Source organism: Dryobates pubescens, chromosome 30 (assembly GCF_014839835.1).
Source record: "Dryobates pubescens isolate bDryPub1 chromosome 30, bDryPub1.pri, whole genome shotgun sequence".
NCBI lineage: Eukaryota > Metazoa > Chordata > Aves > Piciformes > Picidae > Dryobates > Dryobates pubescens.
Window position 1 is genome coordinate 8271680 of NC_071641.1, and position 15071 is coordinate 8286750.

The 15071-nt window shown below is 51.5% G+C and overlaps 1 protein-coding gene across 1 annotated transcript in view; it reads right to left on the bottom strand.

Moving 5' to 3' along the window:
• The window catches only part of CDH23 (cadherin related 23), a 334982-nt gene that overhangs the window by 164555 nt on the left and 155356 nt on the right, over nt 1-15071 (bottom strand). Inside the window, exon 8 of the mRNA XM_054174778.1 lies at nt 11119-11247. Coding sequence (XP_054030753.1) covers nt 11119-11247 — 129 coding nt within the window. The remainder of the gene's footprint in view (nt 1-11118; nt 11248-15071) is intronic.

A 15071-nucleotide genomic window follows, 5' to 3' on the forward strand; every position in this document is an offset into this window, starting at 1 on the left:
ACCTGCCGTGCAGCATATTCAAAGGGGAAGTGGTGGCAGGAGAAGGCAAGGTTCCCATGAGCAGTAGCAAATGGCCCTCTGACCCTGCAGCTGTAGGGAAGCCACCTCCTGAAACAGCCAAGGGGAAGGGCTGTTTGGAGACATAAAAGGATGAGGGCAACAGGGAAAGTCTGAGAGGCTGGGGAGGAGTAAGTCTTGTTTGGATATTTCAGCAGTGTGTGCCAGAGAGCCATCCATAGGAAAGAAATTATCCAGACATCTGAACACCAGAATGAGGGCTGCTAAGGTTCACCTGGTCCTTGGCAAGCCTGTGATGATGGCTTCCACACTGCTGGTATCCCCTCTGTTCTCCTGTATGTCTCCTCCCCCACCAGCTCCTCCTGGGGATGAGCCACACTTCACCAGTGACCAACAAACATGTGTCAGATTGGAGCTGGGCTCCCTGCTGTTTGTAGATACCACCTCCTGAAACCATGGCAAGGGTAAGGGCCTGGGCACCTCTTTGCATCCTTCCTGCTTTCCATCCTTCTTGCCTGCTCCTTCACAAGAGTCTTCCAGTGCCATCCTTCTCCCCAGCTCCATCACAAGAGTCTTCCAGTGCCATCCTTCTCCCCAGCTCCATCACAAGAGTCTTCCAGTGCCATCCTTCTCCCCAGCTCCTTCACAAGAGGCTTCCAGTGCCATCCTTCTCCCCAGCTCCATCACAAGAGTCTTCCAGTGCCATCCTTCTCCCCAGCTCCATCACAAGAGTCTTCCAGTGCCATCCTTCTCCCCAGCTCCTTCACAAGAGGCTTCCAGTGCCATCCTTCTCCCCAGCTCCATCACAAGAGTCTTCCAGTGCCATCCTTCTCCCCAGCTCCATCACAAGAGTCTTCCAGTGCCATCCTTCTCCCCAGCTCCTTCACAAGAGGCTTCCAGTGCCATCCTTCTCCCCAGCTCCTTCACAAGAGGCTTCCAGTGCCATCCTTCTCCCCAGCTCCTTCACAAGAGGCTTCCAGTGCCATCCTTCTCCCCAGCTCCTTCACAAGAGGCTTCCAGTGCCTTCCTTCTCCCCAGCTCCTTCCAATATCCACAAGACCATCAGATCCCAGCTCCTGGGCATGGAAAATTCCTCCCCAAGCATTCACACAATGCTTGGGATTAATCTCTGTCCTTCCAGGGAAGAGGCTAAACAAGTGATCCAGAACAGGCAAAATGTTTCTCCACATAGCTGCTGACAATTTTTGGCCACGTAATGAATGGTAACAGCTGATGAAGGTAGCCTTGGAGCATGATTTCTCAGCCCAGGCAACAGGAATATCCCCATCCAACATGAGCTGGAGTGAGATGATGTGGTGCAAAATGTGACCCTACACATAGGTAATATCTCTTGGTACTGTGGTGATCATGAAGCACCTTGCTCACCATACCAGCAGGGACAACTAACCAGAAAGGAGAGACTAGAAATCAGGGAACATCCCAAACCAAACCCTCCACAGAATCCCAGAATGGTAGGGATGGAAGTGACCTCTGGAGATCATTGAGTTCAGTCCTCCTACCCATGCAGGATCACCTAGAGCAGGTCACACAGGAATGCATCCTGTCACAGCAGACCCTGCTAAAATGTCTGTCCCCAGCTTTCTGATCAGCCCCTTTAAGCACTGAAAGGCCACAAGAAGATCTCCCTGGAGCCTTATCTTCTCCAGGCTGAACAACCCCAACTCCCTCAGCCTGTCCTCAAAGCAGGGAGGTTCCACCCCTCACATCATCTTTGTGGACTCCTCAGGTCCATGTCCTTCTTGTGGTGAGAACTCCAGAATCTGAATGGAGAAATATCCCCTCTCCTCCAGCCCCTATTAACATGTCTGCAGAACATCCAGATAGCAAGTCTCTGGAGGCACCTTTGCACCAGTCTCCATGAGCATGGGGAAGGGGAGGCTCAGGAGAGACTTTATTGCTGTCTACAACTCCCTGAAGGGAGGTTGTAGCCAAGGGGGGTTGGTCTGTTCTCCCAGGCAACCAGCACCAGAACAAGAGGACGCAGTCTCAAGCTGCACCAGGGGAAGTTTAGGCTGGAGGTGAGAAGAAAGTTCTTCCCAGAAAGAGCAATTGGCCACTGGAATGTGCTGCCCAGGGAGGTGGTGGAATCCCTGTCCCTGGAGGTATTCAAAACAGGATTGGATGTGGCACTTGGAGCCATGGTTTAGTTGTCAGGAGGTGTTAGGTATTAGGTAATAGGTTGGACTTGATGACTTCTGAGGTCTTTTCCAACCTGGTTGATTCTATGACCATACCACGAGAGCAAAGATTGGCCTCTTAACAAATAAACCTCAACAATTCCCAGTTTTCCCTCCAAAATCCCATCAGACCACAACACTGTTCCTTTCACTATCTAGGTCTTGGTACAACAAGAGAAGAAGATGCTGTGCCCTGTCTCCCTGTGGCAGTCAACTGCACCCTTAAACTGGAGCCCCCCATCTCTGGTCAAACACATCTGACAAGGCTTTGACATACTCATGGAAAACTTGAGATAGTTTCTGGTGCCAGAAGATCTACCCAGGGCTCACCTCAGGTATTTAACACAAGCCCTATGAGGAGAGGATGAAGGAGCTGAGGTTGCTTAGCCTGGAGAAGAGGAGGTTCAGGGGAGACCTTCTTGCTCTCTCCAGCTCCCTGAAGCAAGGTTGTAGCCAGGTGGGGGTTGATCTCTTCTCCCAGGCAACCAGCACCAGAACAAGAGGACACAGGCTCAAGCTGTGCCAGGGGAGGTTTAGGCTGGAGGTTAGGAAGAAATTCTACACAGAGAGAGTGATTGCCCATTGGAATGTGCTGCCCAGGGAGGTGGTGGAGTCACCACCATTGGAGGTGTTTAGGAGGAGACTTGATGGGGTGCTTGGTGCCATGGTTTAGTTGATTAGGTGGTCTTGGATGACCACAGAATCACAGAATCAACAAGGTTGGAAGAGACCTCAAAGATCATCGAGTCCAACCTCTCACCACAGACCTCATGACTAAACCATGGCACCAAGTGCCACATCCAATCCCCTCTTGAACACCTCCAGGGATGGGGACTCCACCACCTCCCTGGGCAGCACATTCCAATGGCTAACAGCTCTCTCTTGGAAGAACTTTCTCCTCACCTCCAGCCTAAACTTCCCCTGGTGCAGCTTGAGACTGTGTCCTCTTGTTCTAGGTTGGACGCGATGATCTTGAAGGTCTCTTCCAACCTGGTCTATTCTATTCTATGGCACAAATAAGGTTTATTCTATCCTATTCTATTCTATTCTAAGGCATGAATAAGGTTTATTCTATTCTATTCTAAGGCATGAATAAGGTTTATTCTATTCTATCCTATCCTACCCTATCCTATCCTAAGGCATGAATAAGGTTTATTCTATCCTATCCTATCCTACCCTATCCTATCCTATTCTAAGGCATGAATAAGGTTTATTCTATTCTATCCTATTCTATCCTATCCTATTCTATTCTAAGGCATGAATAAGTTTTATCCTATCCTATTCTATCCTATCCTATCCTATCCTATGGCGTGAATAAGGTCTATTCTATTCTATGATATCCTATCCTAAGGCAGGAGTAAGGTCTATTCTATTCCATTCTATTCTATTCTCTCCTATTCTATTCTATGATATCCTATCCTATCCTATTCTAAGGCATGAATAAGGTTTATCCTATTCTATCCTATCCTATTCTATTCTATCCTAAGGCATGAATAAGGTTTATTCTAGCCTATCCTAGCCTACCCTAGCCTAGCCTATTCTATTCTATCCTATTCTATGGCATGAACCTGAGGCTCCTGGAAACTCCCCAGCATTCCTGCTATTTCTTCAAACAAGTAACAACAGAGAAGGAGAGGACTTGGCTGGTTGGGTACAGACAGTAGCACCAGAGCCGAATAACTCTCTCTCTCTCTCTCTCTCTCACCCTAGGGACAGAGGAAGGAGGTTCAGAAAAGTAATAATCTGGGAAAGCCTATGCTTAAAAGAAACAAGGAGGGGGGAAAAAAAGGCAAAGAAAATAAAGGAGGGCACATTATCCAAACAAAATCTGAGGGTTTTTGGAAGAGGGGCAGGGGTAAATCAATCCTTTTTTAATAAAACCCTGAGCTTTTAATAAAGTGTTCCCACTGATGGGCTGGAAGGATTGCAAGAAAGAATTAACTCAGAGCTATTGAGACTCAAGGGCAAAAAGAAAAAACCCATCAGAGCACAGATTCTACATTGCTTCTCCAACCCAAGGAGGTTGTGAGGAGGAAGGAGGAAGGGGGGGGGGAGGGATGGTGCTGAAGAATTAGAACTGTTTTAATGATATTTGACATGGATCTCTACCGCGCTAGGGCAAGGCAACACAACCGCCGCTCTCAGCACCAAGGGCAAATGGGGTTTGACCCCCTCCCCCCAACCCTACTTTGGCTCTGTGTGTCTCCCTCTGGGAGGAAGGACACTCCCACAGGAATCAGTTTGTCTCTTAGAGAGGGGGTTGGTCTCTTCTCCCAGGGAACCAGCAGCAGAACGGGAGGACACAGTCTCAAGCTGCACCAGGGGAAGTTGAGGCTGGAGGTGAGGAGAAAGTTCTTCACTGAGAGTGTTGTTAGCCATTGGGATGTGCTGCCCAGGGAGGTGGAGGAGTCCCCATCCCTGGAGGTGTTTAGGAAGAGACTGGATGGGGTGCTTGGTGCCATGGTTTAGCTGATTAGATGGTGTTGGGTGATAGGTTGGACTGGATGATCTTGAAGTTCTTTTCCAACCTGGTTAATTCTATTCTATTCTATTCTATTCTATTCTATTCTATTCCATTCTATTCCATTCTATTCCATTCTATTCCATTCCATTCCATTCCATTCCATTCCATTCCATTCCATTCCATTCCATTCCATTCCATTCCATTCCATTCCATTCCATTCAACAAGATACAACACCTCCAGGGACCACCAAAGTCTCTCCCTGCTGCATCGTCTTCCTTTTCCTGATCAGAAATTTCTTTCTTCTCAGTGTCCTCACGAAGCACACACCCAAAATGCTTCAAATTGTGCCACCAGACCCCAGCCTGAGTAAAAGAAGAGCTACAACAGTGCCTGTCTCCCTTCTCCTGCCCCCCCACCCCTTTTTCCTCTGCTGCTCTTACAGGATTAGGGACTTGAAAGGCAAAGCTCAGCCCAGCCTTGCAGCAGCAGAAGGAGGAGGAGGAGGAGGAGAAGGGGGGCAAGGGGTTGAGAAAGCTGCCACAGCAAAAGGAGGAGGAAAGGAAAAGGCAACTGAAAAAAACAACCCCAAACCAGAGAGAGAAGAGTAAAATCCTATTTCTCACTTCTTAATTCCAGTCAATTCCAGTCAAAGGGCTGATAGAGATCTGCTTGTGGTAATTTGCTGCAGTTTATCCACCCTTTTCACCTTCTGTCGCCTCTCCAGCGCCCGGCCGGCTGACATGCTGCTAGTGGAGTGAGGAAATGAAAATGTGATGCAATAATCCCAAATAAGAAGGATTTTATTAGGTAATGTATACACTCCAGATGAGGTGTCCCTGCCTGATACACCGATAGAGCAGCCCAGACATTGCTGTGCGCCGCAGATAAAAGGGGAGAAGGAGAAGGGGAGGGGGAGAGGGAGAAGGGGAGGGGGAGAGGGAGAAGGGGAGGGGGAGAGGGAGAAGGGGAGGGGGAGAGGGAGAAGGGGAGGGGGAGAGGGAGAAGGGGAGGGGGAGAGGGAGAAGGGGAGGGGGAGAGGGAGAAGGGGAGGGGGAGAGGGAGAAGGGGAGGGGGAGAGGGAGAAGGGGAGGGGGAGAGGGAGAAGGGGAGGGGGAGAAGGAGAAAGGGAGGGGGAGAAGGGGATGGGGAGAAGGAGAAGGGGAGGGGGAGAAGGAGAAGGGGAGGGGGAGAAGGAGAAGGGGAGGGGGAGAAGGAGAAGGGGAGGGGGAGAAGGAGAAGGGGAGGGGGAGAAGGAGAAGGGGAGGGGGAGAAGGAGAAGGGGAGGGGGAGAAGGAGAGGGGGAGAAGGAGAGGAACCAGAAGCAGCCGCCAAGGCTCTGCTCTGTGCATTTGGGGCTGGGAGGAGGCATCTCAGGCATGTTTTGACTTGCTAAGCCAGAAAACAGGACAAATGTCACCTGCAAGAGCAGACTCAATGTGGCCCTGGGCAGCTTGATTGAGCTGGAGGTTTCCCTGCTGACTGCAGGGAGTTGGACAAGATGGACAAGGCACTTGTGAGGGTGCCTTCCAACTCTGTGAACCTGTGAAGCCTGTTGGCTTGACTCTGACAAGATTTGGCCAAGTTCAGACGACTCCACCCCAATCTGATCATTTCAGTAACCAAGCCATTCTGAAGGATGCAAGTTTCCACCCCACATGTGTAGCTGGCTCCTTCAGGTGGTAGGGCAGAGATGATGAAAGGGCTTCCCATGGAGAGATCACAGAATGTTAGGGGTTGGAAGGGACCTGGAAAGATCATCCAGTCCAATCCTCCTACCAGAGCAGGATCACCTAGGGCAGGTCACATAGGAATGCATCCAGGTGGGTTTGGGATATCTCCAAAGCAGGAGACTCCACAGCCTCTCTGGGCAGCCTGCTCCAGAGCTCAGTCATCCTCACAGTGAAAAAGTTTTTCCTTATGTTCATGTGGAACCTCCTCTGCTCTAGCTTGCACCCACTGCCCCTTGTCCTATCACTGGACTTCACTGAGAGAAGAGGAACTGAGATGAAAATGCACATTAAAGCCCAGGCTTGCCATAGCAAACCCTGTCCTAGTTTCAGGAGCAGAGCTTTCCCCCTGGAAGGAGAGGGCTTTGGGTCCAAACCAGAAGGCAATACCATTCAAAGTATCCTGCATGTTCAACAGCTGTCTCCTCCCCCATGTCTCTAGTGACACCTATCCATCTTGGACATCTCAATGCCTTCAGAGATGAGCAGCCTGTTCTAGATGGAGAGGAAGAAAAGCTTCTTTACTGTGAGTGTGATGGAGCACTGGAACGGGCTGCCCAGAGAGGTTGTGGAGTCTCCTTCTGTGGAGGCTTTCAAGACCTGTCTGGATGAGCTCCTGCATGAGCTGGCCTAGGTGATCCTGCTTTGGCAGGGGCGTGGGACTCAGTAACCTCTGGCTCACCTGTCATTCCATGATTTTCTGTCCCTGCCCTCTGTGGAAGGGTTGAGCTAGATGACTTGTAACCCTTGCAACCCAAAGCATTCCATGAATCTATGATGGGGCCAAGAGAAACCGAAAGCTCAAAACCCACCAGAGAACCACTAAGTTTGGGGAGGCCTTCTTCACCCATTCCCTACTCCACATCACACAGTGATCTGCTGCAGAGAGTGTACTGGGGAGAACTGGTGCATGCTGGTGCTATCAACATGAGACTGTTGCACTCCAGCATCCATTCATAGAATAGAATTAACCAGGTTGGAAAAGACCTTTGAGACCATCAAATCCAACCTATCACCCAACACCATCTAATCAACTAAACCATGGCACCAAGCACCCCAGCCAGGCTCTTCCTAAACACCTCCAGGGATGGTGACTCCACCACCTCCCTGGGCAGCACATTCCAATGGCCAGTCTCTCTTTCTGGGAAGAACTTCTTCCTCACCTCCAGCCTAAACCTCCCCTGGCACAGCTTGAGACTGTGTCCTCTTGTTCTGGTGCTGGTTGCTTAGGAGAAGAGATCATCCATCCATCCCTCTATCCATCCATCCATCCATCCCTCCACCTACCTACCTATTTTGAAAGAGATCCCCTTTCCTGGATCCCAGGTCACTGCATGAGGGTGATGCAGTTCATAATTTCTGGCACTCATGGGACTTCCACTTCCATTATTCCATCTAAGCCCTTTTCCTCCCCAGCTAAAGGTGACCTAAACAACGTTTTTTCTCCCCTGCCCACCACAGAACTACTTCTTGAAATGAATTGAAACTTTCACTCCATGAAGGTAATTCATGAAGCCATTCTTTTTTTGGCCATCACAGGCAATGTGCTGTCTGACCATGGGATTTGTGACAGCAGGACTCAGCTCTATTGATCCAACCCTTGCCCTGCCTTCCAAGCCAGCACTTTGCTCCAAAGTGAATGAAAAGGCATAAACTAAACCAAGCTGGAGTTCCCTCTACTACTGTGTGAACTGAGCCACCAGGCAGCTTGGAATGGGTGGCTGACCTAGTGTGGGGTGTCCTTGCCCATGCCAGGGGGGTTGGAACTAGATGATCCTTGTGGTCCCTTCCAACCCTGACTGATTCCATGCTACTATGATAGGACTGGGGGGAATGGAGCAAAACTAGAAATGGGTAGATTGAGATTGGTTGTTAGGAAGTTGTTCCCCAGGAGGGTGGTGAGAGCCTGGCACAGGCTGCCCAGGGAGGTGGTGGAAGCCTCCTGCGTGGAGGTGTTTGCAGCCAGGCTGGAGGTGGCTGTCAGCAACCTGCTGGAGTGTGAGGTGTCCCTGCTCAAGGCAGGGTGATTTGAACTAGATGATCCTTGGGGCTCCTTCCAACCCTAACCATTCTGTGATTCTCTGAAGGTGGATGCTGCTGAGCAGGGCTGGTACTTGGGCTGTAGGTCTGGGGCACCCTTGCTGGGAGAAGAGCAAAGAGCTCCTGAACCTGCCTGCCGTGCCCCCCAGCACCATCTGCTGTGGGGCCAGAAAAAGCCCTGTTGCATTGAGAGGCTGGGAGAATAGGATAGGATAGGATAGGATAGGATAGGATAGGATAGGATAGGATAGGATAGGATAGGGTAGGATAGGGTAGGATAGGGTAGGATAGGATAGGATAGGATAGGATAGGGTAGGATAGGGTAGGATAGGGTAGGATAGGATAGGATAGGATAGGATAGGATAGACTAGGATAGGATAGGATAGGATAGGATAGGATAGGATAGGATAGGATAGGATAGGATAGGATAGGATAGGATAGGATAGACCAGGTTGGAAGAGACCCTCAAGATCATCATGTCCAACCCATCAACCAATCCAACCCACCTAAACAACTAACCCATGGCACCAAGCACCCCATCAAGTCTCCTCCTGAACACCTCCAGTGATGGTGACTCCACCACCTCCCTGGGCAGCCCATTCCAATGGCCAATCACTCTCTCTGTATAGAACTTTCTCCTCACCTCCAACCTAAACCTCCCCTGGCACAGCTTGAGATTGTGTCCTCTTGTTCTGGTACTGGCTGCCTGGGAGAAGAGACCAACCTCTGCCTGGCTACAACCTCCCTTCAGGCAGTTGTAGACAGCAATAAGGTCACCCCTGAGCCTCCTCTTCTCCAGGCTAAGCAACCCCAGCTCCCTCAGCCTCTCCTCATAGGGCTTGTGTTCCAAACCTCTCACCAACTTTGTTGCTCTTCTCTGGAGATGTGGTGGGTAATGTTTTTTCCCCCATGAGCAGCAGGTTTGCTGACAAATTGAGCTGCAGAAGAACTACAATGATTGGCTCAATTTGGCAAATCCTGAGGGGAAAGGCTGTAAGTGCTGAAAGGGCTGATGATGCTGGCATTTGCAGAAACTGCCTCATTTCAGGAGCATTTACATTTCTCTTGCAGCTTCCTACTGGAAATGGCATGTGTGGGGATGGTGGGGAAGGGAAGGAGGGGACTGTGTGCAGGGGACAACAGAAAGCTCCTCTGATAAATCTCAAGGGGGGTGGGGGGAGAAATATGTTTAGAGGATTTCATTTGGGTTTCAGGTTCACTCCAACCTCCTTGCTTAGAATCACAGAATGATTAAAGCTGGAAGAGACCTCTCAGGATTATCAAGTCCAGCCTACAGCACAACACCTCCACGACCATTAGAGCGTGTCCCCAGGAGCCATGTCTAGACTTTTTCTGAACCCCTCCAGGGGTGGGGGCTCCACTACCTCCCTGGGCAGCCTCTTCCACAGCCTGACCACACTTCCTATAAAGAAGTTCTTCCTAATCATAGAATCAATAAGGATGGAAGAGATCTCAAAGATCATCAAGCCCAACCTGTTGCCCAACACCTCATGACTCCTAAACCATGGCTCCAAGTGCCACGTCCAATCCCCTCTTCAACACCTCCAGGGATGGGGACTCCACCACCTCCCTGGGCAGCACATCCCAATGGGCAATCACTCTCACTGGGAAGAACTTTCTCCTCACCTCCAGCCTAAACCTCCCCTGGCACAGCCTGAGACTGTGTCCTCTTGTTCTGCTGCTGGGTGCCTGGGAGAAGAGACCAACCCCCACCTGGCTACAGCCTCCCTTCAGGGAGTTGGAGAGAGCAAGAAGGTCTCCCCTGAGCCTCCTCTTCTCCAGGCTAAGCAACCCCAGCTCCCTCAGCCTCTCCTCACAGGGCTGTGCTCGAGGCCTCTCCCCAGCTTTGTTTTCCTTCTCTGGACACCTGCAAGAGTCTCAATGTCCTTCTTAAATTGAGGACCCCAGAACTGGACACAGGACTCAAAGTGTGGCCTAACCAGTAAAGAAATCTAAGACCACTGAGTCCACCCATCAACCTAAGCCTAAGCCATTAAACCATGTCCTGAAGTGCCACGGCCACATGTTTCTTGGACAGTTCCAGGGACGGTGGCTCTGTGACACACAAAACCATCCAGGCTAGAAGAGACCTCTGAGATCACCCAGGCCAGCTGCTCACAAGCCTCCTGGAGCTCACAATCCCTCCACTGCCACTAAACCAGGTCCCTCAGAACCATATCCATGCAGGTTTAAAGACCTCCAGGGCTGGTGACTCCACTTGCCTCCCTGGGCAGGCTGTTCCATTGCCTGACCACTCTGTCATTAAAGACAACTTTCCTAATATCCAATCTAAACCTTCCCTGGCACACATTTCAAGCCCCTCCTGGCTACAGCCTCCCTTCAGGTAGCTGTAGACAGCAATATCCAACCTAAACCTCTCTTGACATGACCACCAGCCACTTGGGAGAAGAGGCCAACCCAGCCTCCTTACAACAGGCAGCTGCAGAGAGCAAAAAGCTCTCCCCTCAGCCTCTTCTTCCTCAGGGCAAGCAATCCAATGAACATCTCTGCAAGGAGGAAGGATGGTTTTTTTCCCCCCTCCCCATCTCTTTTTGGGCTTCCTCCTGCTTTTTCTGTCCCATATCCTGCCCCCAGCCTCCCCCCAGCCCCCAGCACAGCAAGAGAGCAGAGTGAAGCAGCAGCTCTTACCGGAGGTGAGTTCTCATAGATGTTGGTGCTGTAGGGCAGGTTGATGAAGATGGGGTCCATGTCCTGCACGTCTGTGATGGTGATAGCCAGGTTGGCCAGAGTTGACAGAGGCTTGTTTTTATCTTGGTCCTTGAAAAAACAAACCAAACAACACCACAACAAAAGAGGGGTTGGTGGGATGGAGAGGAAAGGTTTCCATCAGGAGAGCACAGTATCACAGGATCTGGCAGCTGCCTGCAGTAGGAGGTTTGTGACCTGACTGGGATGGTTGGTCTCTTCAGAAGACAGGAATGCTGAATGAACAACATGACATAGACAGTTCTCCTCTGCAGCTTCTGGTTTAGCTTCTGAAGATATCATAGTATCATAGAATCAGGCAGGGATGGAAGGGACCACAAGGATCATCTAGTCCCAACCCCCCTACCATGGGCAGGGACACCCCACACTACATCAGGCTGGCCAGAGCCTCGTCCAGCCTGGGCTTAAACACCTCCAGGGGCCTCAACCACCTCCCTGGACAACCCATTCCAGGGCTTCATCACTCTCATGGGGAAGAACTTCCTCCTCACCTCCAGCTTCATTCCATTCCCCCCAGTCCTATCACTGCCTGAGATCCTGAGCAGTCCCTCCCCAGCCTTCTTGCAGCCCCCTTCAGATACTGGAAGGCCACAATGAGGTCACCTCAGAGCCTTCTCTTCTCCAGACTGAACAGCCCCAACTCCTTCAGTCTGTCCTCACAGGAGAGGTGCTCCAGCCCTCTGCTCATCCTCCTGGCCCTTCTCTGGACACCTTCCAGCACCTCCAGATCCCTCTTGCAATAGGGGCTCCAGCACTGGAGGCAGTACTCCAGGTGGGGTCTCCCCAGAGCTGAGCAGAGGGGGAGAATCCCCTCCCTTGCCCTGCTGGCCACACTTCTCTTGCTGCAGCCCAGGCTCTGCTTGGCTCTCTGGGCTGCAAGTGCTCCCTGAGAGCTCCTGGTGAGCTTCTCCTCCCCCAGCACCCCCAAGGCTCTCTCCTCAGGGCTGCTTTCCAGCCAGTCCCTGCCCAGCCTGGATTTGTGCCTGGGATTGCCTCCACCCAGCTGCAGAACCCTGCCCTTGGTCTTGTTGCACCTCCTGAGGTTGGCTTCTGCCCACCTCTCCAGCCTGTCCAGGACCCTCTGGATGGATCCCTTCCCTCCAGCCTGTCTGCTGCACCACACAGCTTGGTGCCATCAGCAACCCTGCTGAGGGTGCACTCAGTGCCACTGCCCATGGCACCCACAAAGATGTTGAACAAGCCTGGTCCCAGGGCTGATCCCTGAGGGGCTCAGCTTGTCCCTGGCCTCACAGTCTCTCACAGCTGGGGCAAGGGTTGTGAAAAGAATCCCAGCAATCATCTCTTTATTTTTTTCCCCTCAAGCTACCTGCTGGAGTTGTTGTCCACTGTGCCTCTCCTCTAAGCTGAAACACAATCCCACAATCCCACACTCCAGTCCAGCATTAGCCTTCCACAATGCAGCAAGCAGCAGTTTAGTTTGCAGCCCATTTTGACTGTTACAGCAGCAACAGATGCTTCCAAATCTGAATTCCCTCCTAGTGCAGATGCACCCCAGGGGAATCTCTGCACCGTGACACCCAGGTGTGGCTGCCAGCAGGGCTTCTACACCAGCCCATCACAGCAGAGCATCTCCCACCCTGCAGCACTGATGCCTCTGCACAGCTTGGGCTCTGTCGGCCAGAACGCGACAAAGCCCTCCCCAGGCTCCCTCCTCTTTCTGCTGCTCTTTAGAACCCCCTGGGCTGTGATGTGGTTGCAGCTTTCTCCTTCTCTGCATACAGAATCACAGAAACACAGAACTGGAAGGGACCTCCAGGCTCAGCCAGTTCCAACCCCCCTGCCATGCCCAGGGATACCTCACAGTACAGCAGGTTGCTCACAGCCACATCCAACCTGGCTGCAAAAACCTCCAGGCAGGAGGCTGCCACCACCTCCCTGGGCAACCTGTGCCAGTCTCTCACCACCCTCATGGGGAACAACTTCTTCCTAACATCCAATCTCAATCTGATCCTCCCTGATCTGTGAAGCAAGTCACAAGCACATACCCTTAACATTGAGCAGCAGTGGCCTTTGAACACTTCAGTGCTCTGAGCAGTAGAATTGTAGACTCATTCAGGCTGGAAAAGAGCTTTAAGATCACTGAGTCCAACTGTTAACCCAGCACTGCCATGCCACCACCAAACCATCTCACTAAGCACCAGGCTGGATGTGGCTCTGAGCAGCCTGATCTAGTGTGGGGTGTCCCTGCCCATGGCAGGGGGGTGGAACTAGGTGATCCTTGAGGTCCCTTCCAACCCTGACAGTTCTGTGATTCTATGATTCTATATCTACAAAGCTTTTAAATCCCTCAGGGGAAATCCCTTTCCTGATTTCTGCTCTGGGGTGACACCACAGACTGGGCAGCTCCTGTTTTTCATACTCCATTTTATTTGTGGTCACCACTAGCTTTTACTCCCTCAACCCAAGGAGAGGTCTGCAAGAGTCTAAACTCCTTGTGTGACTCAACAAAGATAAAATCACTTGCTGGTTGCCCAGACAATCTGTTGTTGGGCAGAGCCACTGGAAAGGAGGTGCAAAGACCAATCCTGGATGCAAATCACCTTGTGATTGCATCGTGATAACACTGACTGCAGCTGGCCTACAACAATGGCCCAAGGACCCAGCCATCAAGCCTTCAGGACAAGATAGAATAGAATAGAATAGAATAGAATAGAATAGCATAGAATAGCATAGAATAAACCAAACCAGGTTGGAAGAGACCTCCAAGCTCATCGTGTCCAACCTATCATCCAACACCACCTAATCAACTAACCCATGGCACCAAGCACCCCATCAAGTCTCCTCCTGAACACTTCCAATGATGGTGATGCCACCACCTCCCCAGGCAGCCCATTCCAGTGGGCAATCACTCTCTCTGTGTAAAACTTCCTCCTAACCTCCAGCCTAAACCTCCCCTGGCACAGCCTGAGACTGTGTCCTCTTGTTCTGGTGCTGGTTGCCTGGGAGAAGAGACCAACCTCTGCCTCACTACAACCCCCCTTCAGGTAGTTGTAGAGGGCAATGAGGTCTCCCCTGAGCCTCCTCTTCTCCAGGCTAAGCAACCCCAGCTCCCTCAATCTCTCCTCACAGGGCTGTGCTCCAAGCCCCTCACCAACCTTGTTGCCCTTCTCTGGACACCTTCCAGCAGCTCAACATCTTTCCTAAACTGAGGGGCCCAGAACTGGACACAGGACTCAAGGTGTGGCCTAAGCAGTGCAGTGTACAGGGGCACAATGACCTCCCTGCTCCTGCTGGCCACACTGATCCTGATGCAGGCCAGGATGCCATTAGCCCTCCTGGCTGCCTGGGCACACTGCAGGCTCATGTTCAGCCTACCATCAACCAGCACCCCCAGGTCCCATTTCCAGCTTCAGATACCCCCAGGAAGGGAGGATGGCAAGATGGGTGTGTGGGCAGGTTAGATGGAGAAGGGGAAGGTGGAGGTCCTCCCCCCCTCCATCTAGACCCCTGCCTAAGCACACAGGAATGCACAGAAAGATTTCCTGGGGAACGATACCTGGATATTTCCCTAAGGAGGATTTCCTGGCTCCTGAATTCCTGAGGGACAATGCTTGGACACATACCTAAGGACTAAAAACTGTATAAAAGACTTGACCACTACTGGCTTAGTGGGAAGAAGAAAAAACGCAGAAGAAGGAGCATGCCGCTGAGGAGGAAGGAAGCAGACTGAACCCTCTCTCCGTGCCCTAAGTCCCATCTACTGCAACTCATGGAGCTGACCCAGACTGCCCAGTGGACCTCATCTCTTCTCCAGCCAAAGCCTCAGCACCCTTTCTCCACAGACCCAGGCTGCCCAGAGGGATCACATCTCTTCTCCAGCCAAAGCTTCAGCACCCTTTCTCTACAAACCCAGC